Genomic DNA, 19,026 nt, shown 5'->3' on the forward strand with positions numbered 1-19,026 from the left:
CTCGGGGGTGAAGAGATAAATGGGAGGGGGGTGGGTCCGGGGGGAAGGTAGCTGAGAGTGCAATAAGTAGATGGAGGTGGCAGTAAAGATGGAGAGGAGGGTGGAGCGGACAGATGGGACAGGTCATGGGGACGGTGCTGAGCTGGAAGGTTGAAACTGGGGTAAGGTGGGGTGAGGGGAAATGAGTAAACTGGTGAACTCCATATTGATGCTATGGATTTGGAGTGTCCCGAGGTGGAAGATGAGGTGTTCTTCCTCCAGGCATTGGATGGTAAGGAGTGGTGATGGAGGAGGCCCAGGGATTCTATGTCCTTGGCAGAGTGGGAGGGGGAGTTAAAGTGTTCAGCCACAGGGCGGTGGGGTTGATTGGTGCGGGTGTCCTGGAGATGTTCCCTGAAGCGCTCTGCATAAAGTTAACTCATTGGGTATTCTCATCCATTCAGTTTGGGATGGAACTAAAACCATAACTGGAAAAATAATAACTCACAAGAAACAAATGGGTTTAGAGTACACAGAGGTCATTTCTCCCTCCCCCCCCCCCCCACCTCCCACCGCTGCTGACCCCAGGTTATGGCAGCCCCAAGTTAATCCTTAAAACCTTGCTGTTTCACCGTAGTTTCATGTCACCCTCTGTCTCAAATATTTGTGCAATTTCCTCTAACAAGGTAGAAGAATCGGCCACGTTCTGGCAAAGCGTTCCTTGTTCTACCAGTTGTCTTAATGTGAAAAAGTTGTTCTTGTATCTTTTCTCTGCTTCAGTAATAAGTTTATACTAATGACCTCTGATCACTGTCTCCCCAGCTGGAGGATTTTTTTAAATCATGCAGTGCAAGAAAACTAAAATAATATTTTAAAGGAAGGAATGAACTTGTCTTTATGCAAAATGTTTAAGGCATTTCAAAGTGCTTACAATCTGTGGTATACCAATGAAATGCAGTCACTGTTTTAATATATGCAGCCAATTCTTGCATTACAAGATCTCAAACAGCAGTGAGATAATTGACTTTTGTTTTAAACTGGTGTTCATCAAGTGCACACTTATTAAATCACATCTTCATCCTTTGTAATTAAGTGAAAATTTTTTTTCATCTCACCACTGTTCATAATCTGAATTTCCCTTCTTGCAGCATTATGGTACATCTATACGCCGTATGTAGCTTTACCATTGTTTCTGTAATAGCTGTGCCAGATTATATTGTTGCAATATGTAGTTCTTCTCCTGATGGCCTCCTAGCATTGATTTGCTTTATGTATTCCTGGTCCATTTCCTTTAACATGATGTGCTCCCTAACACAGTGAAGGATATGAAGATAGGATTTGGTCTTTGCGAAAGATGTTCATTTGGTCCACTCCTAGGTAGATTCATCTGCAACAGGCAGATTGTTGAGGAACAGCTCTGGGCTGGTTGTCCAAGTCTGGTGTTCGATGCTTCATCAGCTTTTGCAAGCATGGTCTGATAATTTGTCCTCTTTGAGGACTTGGCTGATGATGCAACTGAGCCATTCTTGGAGATGAATGTTGAAGAGTTCTGCCCAGAATACGTACCTTTGCTACTTTCAGTGTTTCCTTCGAGTGGTGGTGTACCTGGAGAAATACTGATTAATCAGCTGCAGATGCTAATTAGCAAAAAATTTCCTTGCTCACGTATGACCTGAAAACAAGAGACCTCATGTTGTGCAGAGTGACTGATGAGGGTTCCCAGTTCCCAGTTGTCCTTTGGGGCTGTTTGCTCCCAGCGAGCAGGAAACTAAGCTTACACAATTACCAGCCTTAGATATCTCCTGTCCCATCTGTAAGACAGACCCATCACTTGTATCCAACTCTCACATCAGCTATTTACCCCACTTTATTTTGCAGAAATAAATCAAAGGAGGAGGTTTCTTACCTCATTGGACTAGGAACAGACTGATTGATTGTAAAAGGGGTTTCCCACCTTGATTGCATCCATTGTTGCTATTTGGGTCTATCCTGAAATAGATAAAAATACCAAATTATATTTCTTTATTGCTTTTATGTTTCTCTCTGAACTGCATATTCTCCACTTCTAATTCATCTCCATTGTAATGTACACCAAGTCCTGTCAATGTACAAACGTATGAATTAGGAGCATAAGTTAGTCATTCAGCCCCTCACGCCTGCCCTGTTATTCCCTAAGATCATGGCTGATCTAATTACACTGGGTTTCTACCTACTTTGCAATAATCTTTCACACCCTTGCTTATCAAGCACGCATAAGAATCTATTAAAGCAGGTAACTAAAAATTTGGTCAGTGAGGTAGATTTTAAGAGGTCTGTTTATGGAAGGAAAGATGTATGGCAAGATTTAAGCAGGGAACTGCAACATTTACTACTTAAGCATCTGAAAGCATAGCACCAAGGATACAGATGGTGGTCAGGTATGATGCAAACATCCAGAACCGTGAAAGGTGCGCCTAATGTTTTAATACACCCCAACACATCTGGTAAAAAAAATGCATTTAAAACATTTCCTTAGGATTCAAGTTCAACTGTTTTCAGTTGTATTTCTGCTTTTATTTACCCCTATATTACATCCTGCTATTTTTGTACCTCGTGTTTATCTAGCTTCTTGGTAAATACATCTGTACTTCTCAACTCAACCACTCCCTACGGTAGCAAGGTGCACATTCACACCACTCTGGGTGGCGAAGTTTCACCTCAATTCCTGATATAATTATTCTGGCCTTTGAGACCTAGTTTTAGATTCTACTCTCAAATACAAACATTTTCGCCATGTCTGCCCTATTGAACATAAATTTAAAGACCTTTCGTAAAACTGATTTTGGCTGTTTGTCGATATATTGGTTATGAAAGCAAAGTGTGCACAGCATTCATAATTTGCCTTGGAATAGTAGACTTTCCACTTGTATAAAATATCAGAGCTGCATATCACACTATTGAAGTTGGATTGTCCTTTTGAAGTCAAAGTTGGGGCAACTAAAATGCATAACTCTGCATCTTACTCACCTTCACCACAAACTAATATAACCTATGACTGTTTAATGTAGCCATTTGGTGGTACTTGTTCCATTCCTCAGTGCTGACTTTTTGCTTTAAAGAAAATAAATGTGCCTGAACTAGAAGGATGCCAACGAAAATTGGATAAAGTCAGAAGTCGCAACAACACCAAGTTATAGCTCCAACGGGTTTATTTAAAATTGCAAGCTTTCGGAGGGATGCTTCTTCAGATGATTTCACCTGACGAAGGAGCAACGCTCCAAAAGCTTGTGATTTTAAATAAGCCTGTTGGACTGTAACCTGGTGTCGTGTGGCTTCTGACTTTGTCCACCCCAGTCCAACGCCAGCATCTCCACATCAATGAAAGTTGGCACCTACATAACTTTAAATAGTCCTAAGGAAATTCAGATGGTCCTAATAAACAAACACCACTCTAAACCCTTCATTCATTTGGACTGGTATGCCAGATATATTAGCAGGACCGTTCTAATCAATTGTTCATGGTTGTACAGGTTTTGTTTTAATTTAAAAACACTCAATCAAGTGTTCTATATTGCAGGTTAAATTCTCCTGTGATGTGGGCCAACAAATCTGCTAGCTGGAGCTGATGGTAATAAGTGAAATCTTGAGTTCAGCAAACTGGAATAGTTCTGGACGTACTTTCCCAAAGAGGCCACTGGTCTATTGAGGTTTTAAATACCAACTTAGCCAGCTGCCACTCCTATTATCAGACTGCTCATGGCTAGTAAACGCAAGTCGACAACTCCTTGCATGGTTCGCGCCACAGATGTCTTGGAGCAGGAACCAGATTTGGAGATGGATGGAAATGCAGGTGATGGGTCTCCTCACCAACTGTCGGATGAAAGTTGGCCAGCAGATAATGGGATAAATGACCAGGATCATCCAGTTTTAGAGAAAACTGCCTTAGACAATCAACAGACCAAGAAACTAGAAGGAGGCTACGAATGTAAATATTGCACCTTTGAATCACAGGACTTGAATGAGTTTACAGAACATGTTGATACTATACACCCAAATGTTATCCTTAATCCATTTTACGTCTGTGCGGTCTGTAACTTTACAACAAAAAGGTACGATACCTTCACTGATCATAATGGTAGACATCACCAAGGTGAAAATAACTTCAAGTTGAAGTTGATAAAACGCAATAATCAGACTATTCTTGAGCAGACTATTGAAGATTCCACTAACAGCGTGAATGCAGATAGAGAGGAAAATCCTCCAACTGGAATCTCAATTAGTAAAACTCCAATCATGAAAACAATCAAAAACAAAGCAGATAGTAAAAGAATCAATGTGTTGTCACGAGTAAAAGATGAATATGATGCTACGCAAGCAAGCAAGACAGAAGGGAATAGCACTGACGTTACTCACAATACTAATAGTGGATTGCTAATTCCAGAAACAGTGATTAAGGATGGAGTGCCTCATGTAATGCCATCTATACAACCACCACCAAACATCAACTTAATACCCAAAGTCATGATTCCCATGCATGGCACAAAATATAATGCTGCAATGGATGTTAACAAAAGCCTCATAGGTTCCTTTAATAAATTCCCCTACCCTACTCAGGCAGAACTATCTTGGTTGACAGCTGTCTCAAAGCATCCAGAAGAACAAATTAAAATATGGTTCTCAACCCAGCGTCTTAAACACGGCATCAGTTGGGCTCCCGAGGAAGTGGAAGAGGCCAGAAAAATGATGTTTAATGGCACCATTCAGACGCCAACAATCACTGTTGTACCAGCACAGGTGCCATCATCCACGAAAGGCACGCACCAGCATGTTATCCAGACAGGAGTGCCCTGCCAGTTAGTTGGTCAGACAGGCATCGTATGGACACAAGTCGCAAATGGGTCAACAGTATCCTGTTCTCCCATCGCATTGGCAGTGGCAGCCAGCTCAAACCAGTCCGTGTCTCAGAAGAGGAGTTTGCCGCCCTCTCAAGTAACCGGAGACCCCAAACGTGCAAACGTAGTCCAGGTTTGTCAGCTCGCGTCACAGGGGAATTCGGTTGTGTTTTCTCCTGGGGCTTCAGATGTAAACACGAATCGCAAGAAGACCAAGGAGCAAATGGCAGAACTGAAGGCCAGCTTCGCCATCAGCCAGTTCCCCGATGATGAGGAGGTTTACCGGCTCATGCAGGTGACTAAACTCTCCAGGGCAGAGATCAAGAAGTGGTTCAGTGATAATCGCTACCGGACACAAAAGGGCCACTCTAGCCATGCTGCTACAGAAATTGTGGTCACCATCCCCCAGGATCCTCCTCCTGGGAGCCACCCAAATCGTAAATATGGATGGAATAGTTACTCTGATTTTGCACCGCAGAAATTCAAAGAGAAAAGTATTGATCAACTGAAGGTGCTTGAGGAAAGCTTTCAATATAGTTCCTTCCCAACGGATGAGGAAAAAGAAAGATTAAGGTCAGAGTCTAAACTAACCAGGAGAGAGATTGACGCTTGGTTCTCCGAGAGGAGAAAACTGAGAGACTCGCTAGAAGGTGGGATTCTAGAAACGAGCAAAGTACCCCTCAGCCCAGATGTGAAACCAGAGTCTATTAAATCAGAAGGGCAAGAGGTAGTTGACAATAGTCACACAAAAACCTCCCATTTGGGTCCACATTATCCAGGTAAGCCCGGAACCCCTCCTCCAAACACAGGAATACAGCATATTAAAACAACTAGTCCAATTGACAAGACTCATAAGAAAAGTCAGGAACAGCTGCACATCCTAAAGAGTGCATTTGTACGTACACAGTGGCCAACAGTAGAGCTATATGACAGTTTAGCAGTGCAGAGTGGGCTGCCAAGGAATGACATTGTACGTTGGTTTGGTGACAACAGATATGCAATTAAAAATGGCAACTTAAAATGGCTTGACCAGTACCAAAGAGCAAATACAGAAAGTCACAATGGCCAGAGTAACCTCAATGGCAATGAACGAAGGGGAAATAGCAGAGGACATAAAGCAGCTGGTGTTTGGGGTGCAACAGGTCATTCCACACACAGCCGGGCTGGTAAAACCATCCTATTACAGTATTACTTACGACACCGACAGCTAAGGGAGGAAGACCTTGATGAGTTGGTTTCAAAGTCCAACATGAGCTACGAACAGGTCAGGGACTGGTTTGCAGAAAAGCAAACAGAAGATGCCATGGACACATCAGAGAGCAATAGCAGAGATGGCCAGTTTAGTGATGAGGATGAGGAGTGGGGTGAGGTAGAGGACATCAGTGAGAGGGATGAAAATGTTGCCTCTGAACTCACAGGCAGCTGGGCACACGCAACACAGTGTGGCTCAACGGAGTTTAATGAACTGGATTCTGAAAGCATGTCTGCTGAAAAATTCCACAATATAGCTAAGGTAAATTACTTACATGTTTAACTTGATGTCCACTGCCACTCATGTAGTTGATTTCTTTAAAGAGCTATGTTGAGACTGTATTGTACCATATCTTGTGAAACTAAGGACATTAGAGAGATAGAAATAGACCATTAGCCCTTCAAATCAGCTCCACTATTCAGAAATTATAATTGATGTCCTACTTCAACTACACTTTCCTATGTTATTGTACTATCCTTTGATTCCCTTTAATATCTAGAAATCTGTTAATTTCTGAGTTTAGGATACTTGATTGAGCATCCACGATTCTCTGGGGTAGAAAATTTGAAAGGTTTGCAGCCCTTTGAAGAAATTTCTGTTTACCTTTGCCCTAAATTGACAGCCTATCCTGGCAAATCTGTCAAAATGTCCTGTGTAAGCTGCATAATTGCAGAGCAACCTGAGCCTTCATCTGTAGACAAAGCACATTTCAGCCCCTCTGCATTAGCTGTGCGCACAACCGTGAAAATCATCTCTAAGGCCTGCAGACGTCTTTCTATCTGTCTCTTTTCCCCCTGCCCCCAATCTGTCTCTCCCTCTGTCTGTGGTCAGTGTCTGTCTCTCCTCCCCTGAACACTAAATTGCTCAGTCACTCTGTCTGTCTCTCGCTGTCTGGCGCACATGCTCTCGCCCTCTCTCTGTCACTCTCCCTTGCTCTGTGTCACTCTCTCACTCTGTGTCTGTGTGTCTCTCTCTCTCGCTCTTTCTGTCTCTCACTCTGTGTGTGTGTGTGTGTGTGTGTGTTGTGTGTGTGTGTGTGTTTCTCTGTCTCTCTGTCTGTCTCTCTCTCTCTGTCTGTCTCTCTCTCTCTATCTCTGTCTGTCTCTCTCTCTCTCTCTCTCTCTCTCTCTCTCTCTCTCTCTCTCTCTCTCTCTCTCTCTCTCTCTCTCTCTCTCTCTCTCTGTCTCTCTCTCTCTGTCTCTCTCTCTCTGTCTCTCTCTGTCTCCTAGTGGTCACCTAGCATTGTAGATAGTAAACTTCCATAAAGAACTATTGAAATAAATACAGGTATCTTGTGTATCTCGATTGACCTTTTGAATTCTTTATGCCTGCACTGACTAACTGTCAACAATTTCATAAAAATGTACATCAGAGTTTTCAGTCCATTCTCAACACTCTGGTAGTTATCCAATTTGTCCCACTACCAATTCTTTCCTCCATAGCTCGATTTCTTTTCTTTCAAGGGATTGCTCCATTCCTTTTTGAAAGTAACAATTAAATCTCCTTCCACCACCCTTCCATGCGATGCATGCCAGGTGATAAACACACTGTGCTTTCATTTTTTAAAAATAATTTCCCAATGTGATTGCAACTTAGGTAATGGAAATTTATATCAAACTTAGAATCAGAACATCCCTTAACATGAATTGCTGAAGAAAATAGCAAACATTTTGTTTAGCTAATGATTGAAGACAAAGCACAGTAGGTTAGAATTGAATCTATGGAAGAGAGAGAGGCTGAAGGACTGCTTAATCCAAAGGCTGAAATATGCCTCAAGTGCATTTGGCAAGCTCATTATGAGTGCAGTCATCCCCTATTTGAACATTAAAATAAAAACACTTATTTTAAAAAGGTGTAATCATATAGTCAAGAATGGTGTTGAAGTTTCTTGCATTCATAAGCACAACAGCAATTAACGTTTATGTCACATCTTTGCCATGTGTTCCAAAGTGCTTTACACGCACATCAAATTTAATTGCTTATGTCCTGTCAGGTTTCCCCCTCTAAGGGCAAAAACAAACTTACTTTACTATTGTCAACCATGGTGAGCAGAGAGTTTGTTTCGGTTTTAAATATGGAATTGCTGTCAAGCAATGTGCACCACCGTCCTGAACACACCCTATGCAGAGATTGCTCCAGACATTATTTCCTGCTATCGTTTTATTTTATTACACGCAATGTGGGTATCCCTGGCAAGTCAGCATTTATTGTCCATCTTAATTGCCCCTGAGAAAATGGTGTTGAGCTGCCTTCCTGAACACTGCTGTCCATGGAGTGTAGCTACACCCACAGTTCTATTAGGAAGGGAGCTTCAGAATTTTGCCCCATTGGTAGTGAAGTAACAACAGTGCAATTCTCAGTCAGGATGGTGTGCAGGTTTGGAGGTCATGTATTCTCATGTATCTGCTGCCCTTGTCTTTCTAGGCGCTAGGCATCACTGGGTTTGCAAGGTGCTGTTAAAGGAGACTTTGTGAGTGCTGCACTGTATCTTTTCTATGACAAATGCTATAGCCAGTAGGTCAATAGTTCTTATTGATGTGCGCTATGCCCTCTTTTGTAGCAGTAATCTTCTGTTCTCGGTGACATCTTCCTAAGACTCCCCGATTATGTTGAACCTTGGGAATCCATTTAGTATCTTGTCCTGCACAAATACGTGTTGCACTTTCCAGCTTTCAGTGTGGTGCTTTCTTTATGCAAGTGTCAATTCTGCAAAAGTGCTATTAGGCACATTGTTAGCATTCAATTAGAGTGATTTAGAAATGGCACACATTGTATAGTAGGAACCAGATGTAAACAATTGATCAGTTGATGGCATTCTCACCCCTCTCAGCAGGCTAAGTATTCAAAATCTGCTTCAGAGGCTTGAACATGTAAGATTAGATTGGCATTCTGATATTGAGGGAGTGCTAGATTGTTGGTGGTGCCATCTTTTTGAACTGTTGAACCAAGGGCTCTTTGACAGTATGGGTGACACTGTTCATGAGAAAAGACAGGGTATGGACTTTATGCCTATTGTCTATGCCAATATGTATCATTTTATCCAACGATGCTAAAAAGTCACCATCCTGGGGTGGTTTTGTCCAGAAGCTGGACTAACCACATAAATATCATAAAATCACTGCAGTGTGGAAAGAGGCCATTCTGCTCATCGAGTCTGCACCGACTCTCAGAGCATCCCATCCCACCCCAGCCCCCTATCCTATCCACCTAGCCTCCATTTCCCTCAACACTATGGACAATTCAGCATGGCCAATTCATCTAACCTGTATATCTTTGTATGTGGGAGGAAACGAGAGCATACAGCATAAACCTGTACAATCACAGGGAGAGCGTGCACATTCCACACAGTCAGTCACCCAAGGCTAGAATCGAACCCAAATCCTTGGAGCTGTGCGATAGCAGTCCGAACCACTGAGCCTCAATGCTTTCATTGTAGCAACAAGAGTAGGGCTAGGAATCCTGCAGTAAGTAATTCCCTGGATTTCCCAAAACCTGTCCACCCATTTTACAAGATTCAAGTCAAGATTGTGATGAAATATTTCCTTTTATTTGTTTGAATACAGCATCAACAACACTCATGAAACATAACATCATCTAGGGTAAAGCAGTGCACTTGATTGGCATACAAATGTTCCCCAAACCAGTGAAAAACAGTAGCAGCTGTGTGCAACACGCCCTGCGGAAATTTACCGAGGCTCCTTAGGCAGCACCTTCCAATCTACCACCTCAATCACCAAGAAAGGCAAAGGCAGTAGATCCTTGGAGATGCCTCACTTGCAAGTTCCCCTCCAAGCCATTTGCCATCCTGACTTGGAAATATATCCTTGTTCCTTCACTTTCACTGGATCAGAATCCTGGAAGTCCTCCCCTAACAGTGTCGTGAATCTATCCACATGAAATGGACTGCAGCAGCTCAAGAAGGCAGCACCTTCTCAATAGCAAATAGGATTGGCAATAATTGCTGTCCCAGCCAGCGACTTCCACATCTCATGAATGAATTTTCTGGCCATATCAAATTGCTTTTAGAACTATCTGTCTGTAAATTGGCTCCTGTTTTTCCTACATTTTAGTGATATCTACATCTCAGTAGTATTTAATTGATTGTAGTGCACTTTGGGATATCCCAGGCCATAAACAGCACCTATAGAAATTGTCTTTATAGGGTTCTTTCTCTCCTGTCTCCATCTCCCTTCCCCCAACAAGCACTCCTGGCTTTCATTATTTCCTCCTTGAGTATGTCCTGACCGCTAATACAGTGTGTTTTCTCAAGAAATAATGACAGATGATGCTAACAACTGCAACTTCTGAGACTTTCCTGCTGTGAATGAGTTGAGTTGAAGTCTTAGTTTCTTGGGGAGAAACGGGAAGAATCTCTAATTATCAAAGCCTCAAGTTTTCTCTGGATTGATGCATTGCAGCCCAGATTGTTGGGCTTTTTCCGTTACACATTTCAGATCTGTGATTGGCAGTTTGAAAAGTTTAATTGTGTAGTAGTGTATTTTTGTGGGTGGCACAGTGGTTAGCACTGCTGCCTCACAGCGCCGGAGACCCGGGTTCCCGCCTCAGGCGACTGACTGTGTGGAGTTTGCACATTCTCCCCGTGTCTGCGTGGGTTTCCTCCGGGTGCTCCGGTTTCCTCCCACAGTCACAAAGATGTGCAGGTCAGGTGAATTGGCCATGCTAAATTGCCCGTAGTGTTAGGTAAAGGGGTAAATGTAGGAATGGGTGGGTTGCGCTTCGGCGGGTCGGTGTGGACTTGTTGGGCCGAAGGGCCTGTTTCCACACTGTAATGTAATCTAATCTAATCTAAAAAGCAAGCCAACCTTATATGTAAACCCATTAAATCAATATTATTCATAGAAAGTTGCAACCCTGTTGAACAAAGAGTGTTTCCTTCTAAAGAATGATGATTTTGTGGCCAACAATTATATAAAATTTATCTTATGTATTTCAAACCAACTAATCAATCCCAGTATTTATCCTTCACACAAGACTCCTTCCATTTTACTTCATCTCATTCTATAAACAGATCCTTCTATTCCTTCCCCCTCACATGCTTAGACATGACTTCCCCTTACAACCATCTCTCACCCTTACTTCTAGGTTTGGTGGGATCTGGTTCCTGTTCATGAACATAATCAGGTATCTTTACATGACAAGTATATACAAGAATACCAGATGAGGATTGGACTGTGTATTATGATATCCAGATCCTATTTAGTGCCAAATGTCTCCAGGTCCTCAGTTAAGAAAGCCATTTATGTGAAGTGATTGAAATCTGCAGTCCCCTCTGGAATTGTACCTTCCCCTCTGGGAAATTAAGTCTTTTCAAAAGGCAAACAGAAAAGAGAACAGATTATTCAAGTTCCCATACCTATTAATAATTTCCTTTGCTTTTGGTTATGTACATATTGTCTATGTTTGGTTATCTAGGATAATAACAGTCCTGGATATATTTTATGAACTACTGCAGTCCTTCTGGTGTTGGTACTACCCTTAATATCTCTCTGCCATTACTTTATTTCATCACCATTGAACTTGCCTTCAGCATTGAAAATATAAAATGGGTTAAAGACTAAGGACTTTGGAAAAAAAACATATTGCATTTTCTTGAAACACTTTGAGATGTTTTCTAATTCTAAAGAACCTCTTATGAGGTTGACAAAATTTAAAACTTTTGTTCTTTACTCCTTCTCTGCTCTTTCTCGCACTCCCAAAGACAGTTTATTTTTAGTAATTGTTTTAAACGTTTCCACTTGTTCTTTTCCACTTTTAATTTTGTCCATTTTCTCACAAACCTGTCAGTAGTGTCTTCAACCCAAAGGTCAAGAAACAGATAATAAATATTGGTTTTTGATTTGTTTGTTCGTCTTTTCCCTGCTTGGCTCAGACTGTATAGAAAAAGTTGAGAAGGTGGGCAAGAGGTGGTGAAGCCTCATTGCAACTATCTGTGGCATATGATTCACAAATAGGTTGGCAATATTTGTTGTTGCACTGTGTTTTCAAAGCATGTAATATTTTTTCGTTTCGCCTTCATAGGAAACCAAATGAGAACAGTACTGACATACGTAGCATCATCTGTCTAAAGAAAAGTTACCATTTCTATTCTCTGCAACGCAAAGAAAGTACTCGAGAACTTCGGATCTGACTCTATATTGTGTGAAACAGCAACATTGAGACAGAATGAAGAACTGACTTCCGTTGAAGCATCTTTCAGAGAGCGAGAGATTTGGTTATATCCATAGTGCCAAAGTTTTACTACTGTAATCAAAAGGGTCTTTGTAAATATTTTTTTCTGTTTTTGAACAGATTTGTACAATTTAGGAGTTTTATTACATTTATAATTGGTGAAAGTTAAACTTTGCAGATCAGGGTATGCCCTTAGAGTTCCCAACAGTTTTAGATTATGTAACCACTACCAGACTCTCTTCATTTGACATCTTTTACACTCACTACTTTTACAAAACGGAAACCTGAACTCCTAGCCAAAGAAGGCTGCGATGATTAATGATGAAAATCATGTTCAAGTCCAGTCACATCTTTAGGTCTTTGTATAAAATGGCAGGAAAAGAAGCACATCAGTAGAAGCTTGATATTGTAAGAGGCTACATTTGTATTGTAATGCCAACTGCTCTAGCCAGCCTTCGGTCAGCTAGAGGTGTGCAATATTGACTTATTTATGTCAGCATACTAACATAATTGAAGTTGCAGTAACTTGTTTCCTCCTATCTTTTCGCAAGATTACATATACAAAAGAATAAAAAAAGTGTTGTGCCTAGTTTGAATTTTTGTAATTATTTTTAAAAACTTAGCAAGTGTTCAAGCAGAGTTCACATCGTCGCTCAGTTTCTGAATCAAATACCTGCAAAAGAGCAGCAGTAATGATGGATCACTGGAATTTACAAAGTCTAAACTCACATCTCAACCCTGGTCTCAGCTTACACTTCTTTTACACATGTATGATGTATTTGGTGAGATTTTAACTAATTGAAAATCCACCCACTTGCTTATAATTAAATTAGTACCCATTCGGGGGGTTGGGATGTACTCATCATAATTGAGATCTGTCTTCTCATTTAAGAAAGCAATTATTGCAAAGGGCGCAGTTTGAAAATTAAAGCCAGATGTGAAATTTCATACCACTTCTACACTAACAGCAATAGATGCTGGATTAATAAATAACTTTATAACTGAGGTTTAGATTTTTGTTAGCCAAAGATCTGAAGGGATAAAGGGCAAAAGTGGGTGTATGAAGTTAGGTAATAGATTTAATATGATCTCAATTGAACAGGCTGAATGACCTCATCCAATTCTTATGTTCCTAGCTGAGAGGCTAGATTCTATTTCTATTTTAAGGGAATGCTGTTTAAAGTGTGACTGCAAAAGAAACACTTCGTTGCTAAATAAATTAGGCTGTCAACAGGTAATTGGAAAATGATAATTAGGTATAGGTTTATGTTGCAGTTAAAGGTTACGACAAGTGTTAGGTAATATCAAGCCACTTTGATTCAAAATGCTAGGTATGTGGTTAGATATTAATTGCAGCTTAACAGCCAAAACTAATCATATCATCATTTAATGTGATCTATCCTTTTACTCTTACATCAATATTTATTCCACAAATACATGTTATGTAAAGAACTTGACAATTGAAAACATTATCCAATTAGTTTCTATTGGTCTTATCCTGTCGGAGTACCACGTGGCCTTGCATAATAGTGCTAATTAAATTTTTTTTTTAATTGAATGGTCCATCTTATTTCCTCAAGTAGGTTATTTAATATTATGAAATCTAAATTTTATTATATTGGAATGTGCCACACCACCACAATAACAAAATATTGCAAAACCAAATTAACACTGTCCACTTTAGTAATCATTTTACTCTATGAATTATAAATTCTCAATGTGTTTTTTAAAATTACAGTGAGCTTCTAGTCTGTTTGCAATTGTAAAATGTTTCAAAACCTCATTCACTAGAAAAGGGAATTTATGCAGAAGACTAATACTGTGCTGACTTGTTGTAATACACTTCTACCAAAACACAAACTTGTAAAATGAATACAATTGAGATAACATTTTGTAATCAGTCAAGTTTTAATTATAAACAAATTTAAACTTGTCAAATAGTTACATTTAACCTGGCAATTTTCAACTAGAAGAATGAATTGCAGGTTAATTATTGGGGAAAGTGGTGGAGAAATAGAGGGTTGGTGGTCTCATGCAGTTACAGAAATCATGTAACTTCATTAATCCCAAAGATGGACGATAACAGAAACTTAACAAAATAGCATATTCTGTTAGGCTGGTGACTGACGAGGAATGGCATTATGTTTCCAAGTCATGACTGAGTGCGTTTAAAGGTGATAATGTTTTGGTATCCAATGCCCTTATTGTCCAAGGTGTTACAGCTACAGGTTTAGGTAGTGTCTTTGCAAGTTGTTACCTGGAGCCATTGGTGTAGCTACTTTCTTTAGTGCTGCATAAAAATGGTAAACTTTCAAAATATGTATCCTTCCTTCACGTTCATACATTGGCAGCACTCATCACTTTTAGACTTAACTGTGCCTTTCTAACACTTGTTAATTCACATTAAACTTTGGAAGAAATGTTTTCAAGTGATGGTCTATTCAAATAAATTACATTTTAGATGCTGATGTGAAGGAGCAATTTCAAAATTTGTGTACGACATAAAACCTGGGAGAATTGTGAACTGAAAGGACAGTGTAGAATTTCAAAAGGATGTTCATAGGTTCATGGAGTGGACAGATGGCAGATGCAGTTCAACACTGAGATGGGTGAAATGATGCACTGTGGTACAAAGAATATGGGGAAACTATAAAGCAAAATACTACAGATGCTGGAAATCTGAAACAATCATTGGGCTTCAGAACTGAAGAGTCATACCAGACTTGAAACATTAGCTCTGTTTCTCTAGCCACTGATGTTGCCAGATCTGCTGAGTTCTCCAACATTGTGTTTATGTAGAGTAGGGACTTTTACTCCAATGGGCGTGCAGAAGCAGAGACACTTGAAGATTGGTAGGATAAGTAGAGAGCAGTAAATGGAATATATAGTATGCTAGGTTTCATTAGTAACAGAGTATAAGAGTAAGGAGGCTATGATGAAAGACTTCAGCTTCTGTATTGTGTATGTGAGTGCTACACTTTAGGAAGGATGTGAATAATTGGAAAGAATGCTGAAGAGGTTTGCGGAAATGGTTCCAGGGATGATAAACTTCAGGTGTGAGGAAAACTTGGAAACGTTTGGACTGTTTTCCTTGGAGAGGAGAAGGCTAAGGAGAGATTTGATTGAAATTTTCAAAAATATGAGTGTTCTAGAGCAGATGATGAGATGCTGTTCCCACTAAAACTGATGAAGAATGTAATGTTAAGCTATTTTTCAAAAGAACCAAAACCGAGATGAAAAAAGACTTTTTAATATGGTGAATGGTTTGAGTTTGGACTTCACTGTCTGGCAATGTGGTGGAGGTAGGTTAAAGTGAGAGGTTCAAGAGAACACTGGGTGTTTTTTTTTAAATTAAGAAGGGTTGCAGGTAAAGCTAGTAGTTGAACATCAAATCCAAGTTCTCAGAGATCCAGTGCAGACATGATGGGCCAAATTGCCACCTGCAGTGCAAGAATCTTGTATTTCTGTTCTAATTCCCATGTCCGAATTTAACATATGGTAGCCAAAAATAATAGAATGGCTGGTCCTTCGTGATGTAATGAAGAGCAATCATGGTGTGTATACTTCCAAGGACAAGAAAGGAATTTGTTCCTAAATTTTGTTTTACTAATTTTCAAAAGAACATGAACATTGCAGAGGATCTATGGGACAAGACGTCTTTTACTCAAATAAGAGCTTGGTAGAAACCACGTGTTTCTGCCATTGTGAAGTAAGCAGTAAATTTGGCTTTTTCAGTGTGCTTACTTTCAGATTCTCAAATTTCTTTATGTTGCTTCCCTGATATATCCAAGTAATATTTCAGTAACTTATGAACAATTTGCATGTTGTCCAAACATATAGATTCCTCATGCAATTGGTGCACACCAAATTCTAACCTAAGTCTCGTTACTCAAGTTGATACCTCATTTTATTTGAGATCACATAGGAATATTTAACTTTAGAATTAACCTATAGTTGTCTAGCTTTTTTAAAATATCATTATTGGGAATGAACAGTTTTACCGTTATGGGTTATGGGTATGTTCACTGAGCTGGCAAGTTGATTTGCAGATGTTTTGTCCCCTGTCTAGGTGACATCTTCAGTGCTTTGGAGCCTCCTGCAAAGACCTGCGGACTTCACAGACACCATCATCGAACACATAGACCTAGTCCCAATATACAGCCACTACAACGAGTAACCAGAGGCAGCAGGGATGGAACCAAAGAAATTCCAAAAGACACAATACCGCAGTGCTTTACAGGAGGCTCCAAAGCACTGAAGATACCACCTACACAGGGGACAAAACTACCCAGCTTGACAAACCTACCCACAACTACGGCAACCAGCACCTAAGCTACAAATCTTTATGCAAACCTTGAACAGTTTTACATTGACCAATTCAGTGTGCCAGACTGAGGAGGAGGAAATAAATTGACCATTAACTTTAAGTTATATTTTCCTCATCATTCCCAAGGAAGTTGTCTGTGCATGAGTGATAAATAATTAAACCTTGTGCACTTTTTAAAAGCATATTCATTAAAAGCTTACAAATAAATATGAACTAAAACTCTTAACTGCCCTCTGGGCAATTAGGGGTGGGCAATAAATGCTAGCCTAGCCAGCGACGCCCTTATGTGAATGAATAAAAAATAAATGCTTAACATTTTTTGTTTTGCAGTCTTTCAAAACATTGTAAATATGTTTTATTAATATTTAGTATTAATGGTTAAGCAAAAATGTCCAGGTTAGGTGAATTGGCCATGCTAAATTGTCCGTAGTGTTAGATGTAGGGAAATGGGTCTGGGTGGGTTGCTCTTTGGAGGGTCGGTGCGGGCTTGTTGGGCCGAAGGGCCTGTTTCCACACTGTAAATAATTAATCTAATCTAATCATAATGGGTTTTTGCATGTGTTTGGTGTATCACACCATGATGATTCCTCCACTATAATGAACAGGTCTGTGTCTATACCATACTTGCGCTTCTGTGAATAGGAGAAAAGTAGGGTTTTATTTTACTTGCCCTGTGCACTCCTTAAGTGTTGGGGCTGTTATAATTCCAACACAGAATCCAACATAAGTCAATTGGATCAAAATAGATGAGCACTGAATTAAGGGATGTTGTCATAGTTTTAGAATCACTACCCTTAAGCCAGGTTCCTGAATTCAAGATTCCATTCTTGCCCCCCTACCCCCTCCACCTCACTCTAGAGCTATGTAACAACATCTCTTAATAGGTTAATCAGAAAATAACCAAGCACGAAATGATATTGGCCTATTTCTAGATTGATTATACTGTTAAGTAGCTTCAAGTTTGAATCTGTTCCATCCATGAACACATGGACTGAAAATATTTGTAAATACATTAAATGTAAGACTTGTTTGCAAACATCATTTCGGAACATAAAAGATAAATTAGAAGGTGTGTGTCTGGCTTTGATAGTAAATTTCTGAGAGTTAAGAGTAAAATTCTAGTTTTCTAGTTTTACGGGCGGCACGGTGCCACAGTGGTTAGCACTGCTGCCTCACAGCGCCAGAGACCCGGGTTCAATTTCCGCCTCAGGCGACTCTCTGTGTGGAGTTTGCACATTCTCCCCGTGTCTGCGTGGGTTTCCTCCAGGTGCTCCGGTTCCCTCCCACATTCCAAAAAATGTGCAGGTTAGGTGAATTGGCCATGTTAAATTGCCCGTAGTGTTGGGGGAAGGGGTAAATGTAGGAGAATGGGTCTGGGTGGGTTACGCTTCGGCGGGTCGGTGTGGACTTGTTGGGCCGAAGGGCCTGTTTCCACACTGTAAGTAATCTAATCTAAAAAAAAAAGTAAGTTAGCTGTTGGTGAAGAGACTGTCTAAACCTTTCTGAGGCTATTTGGCCCAGCACTTAGGGTACTTTTTAAAAATTCATTCATGGGATGTGGGTGTCACTGTGACAGATAACTTTATTGGCCATACCTAATTGCCAGAGGATGATTAAAGGTCAACCACATTCTGTGGGTCTGGAATCACAGTTAGGATGACAGATTTCTTACCCTAAAAGATGTTGTGGTGAATAGAAGGGTTTTTACACCAATTGAAAGGGCTTACATGGTGCCATTAGACTGGCTTTTTTATTGTAGATTTCATTGAATTTGAATGTCACCGACTGCCATGATGGGATTCAACCCCATGACCCCCGAAAATTAACCTGGAATTCTGGATTGTTAGTCCAGTGCGAATACCATTGCACCACCAAGAGTGAGGAAGTTTCACAATTTTTGCAGCTCATTATTGGTTTCTTGGCTGTTTTCTTTTGTTGTTCTCCCCTCCCTCAGATGAAAGAGTAGATTTAGGGAATTGGAAGTTCAAGTGAGTCCTCAATTCAGCCACTGGATGTAAATGGAAATTAAGAGATAATAGAGTCATAAAGATGTACAGCACGGGACAAACCCTTCCATCCAACCCCACCTATGCTGACCAGATATCCTAAATTAATCTAGTCCCATTTGTCAGTGTTTGACCCATATCTCTCTCAACTGTTTGTTTTCATATATATCCAATGTCTTTTAAATGTTGTAATTGTACCAACCTTCACCACTTTCTCTGGCAGCTCATTCCATACACACCACCCTCTGCGTGAAAAAAGTTGCCTCTTAGGTCGCTTTTAAATATTTCCCCTCTCACCCTGAACCTATGCCCTCTAGTTCTGGACTTCCCCCACCCCAGGAAAAATACCTTGCTTATTTATCCTATCCATGCCCCTCATGATTTTATGAATATCTATAAGGC

General features: G+C 40.4%; 1 protein-coding gene across 11 annotated transcripts in view; it reads left to right on the plus strand.

The window, feature by feature from the left end:
- The window catches only part of LOC122549227 (zinc fingers and homeoboxes protein 2), a 101,721-nt gene extending 88,841 nt beyond the window's left edge, over positions 1 to 12,880 (plus strand). For 10 of the 11 annotated variants that reach the window (XM_087986202.1, XM_087986205.1, XM_043688670.2 and 7 more), the window contains 2 exons: positions 3,536 to 6,363; positions 12,142 to 12,880. In XM_087986202.1, coding sequence (XP_087842328.1) covers positions 3,715 to 6,363; positions 12,142 to 12,153 — 2,661 coding nt within the window. In that variant the 5' untranslated portion in view covers positions 3,536 to 3,714 and the 3' untranslated portion in view covers positions 12,154 to 12,880. The remainder of the gene's footprint in view (positions 1 to 3,535; positions 6,364 to 12,141) is intronic. The other variant, XM_087986206.1, reaches the window with a different exon arrangement.
- The last annotated feature ends 6,146 nt before the right edge of the window (positions 12,881 to 19,026 follow it).

The sequence above is a fragment of the Chiloscyllium plagiosum genome, unplaced genomic scaffold, assembly GCF_037043375.1.
Source record: "Chiloscyllium plagiosum isolate Xiang-an unplaced genomic scaffold, Cpla_swu_hap1 HiC_scaffold_4, whole genome shotgun sequence".
Taxonomy (NCBI): Eukaryota; Metazoa; Chordata; class Chondrichthyes; order Orectolobiformes; family Hemiscylliidae; genus Chiloscyllium; species Chiloscyllium plagiosum.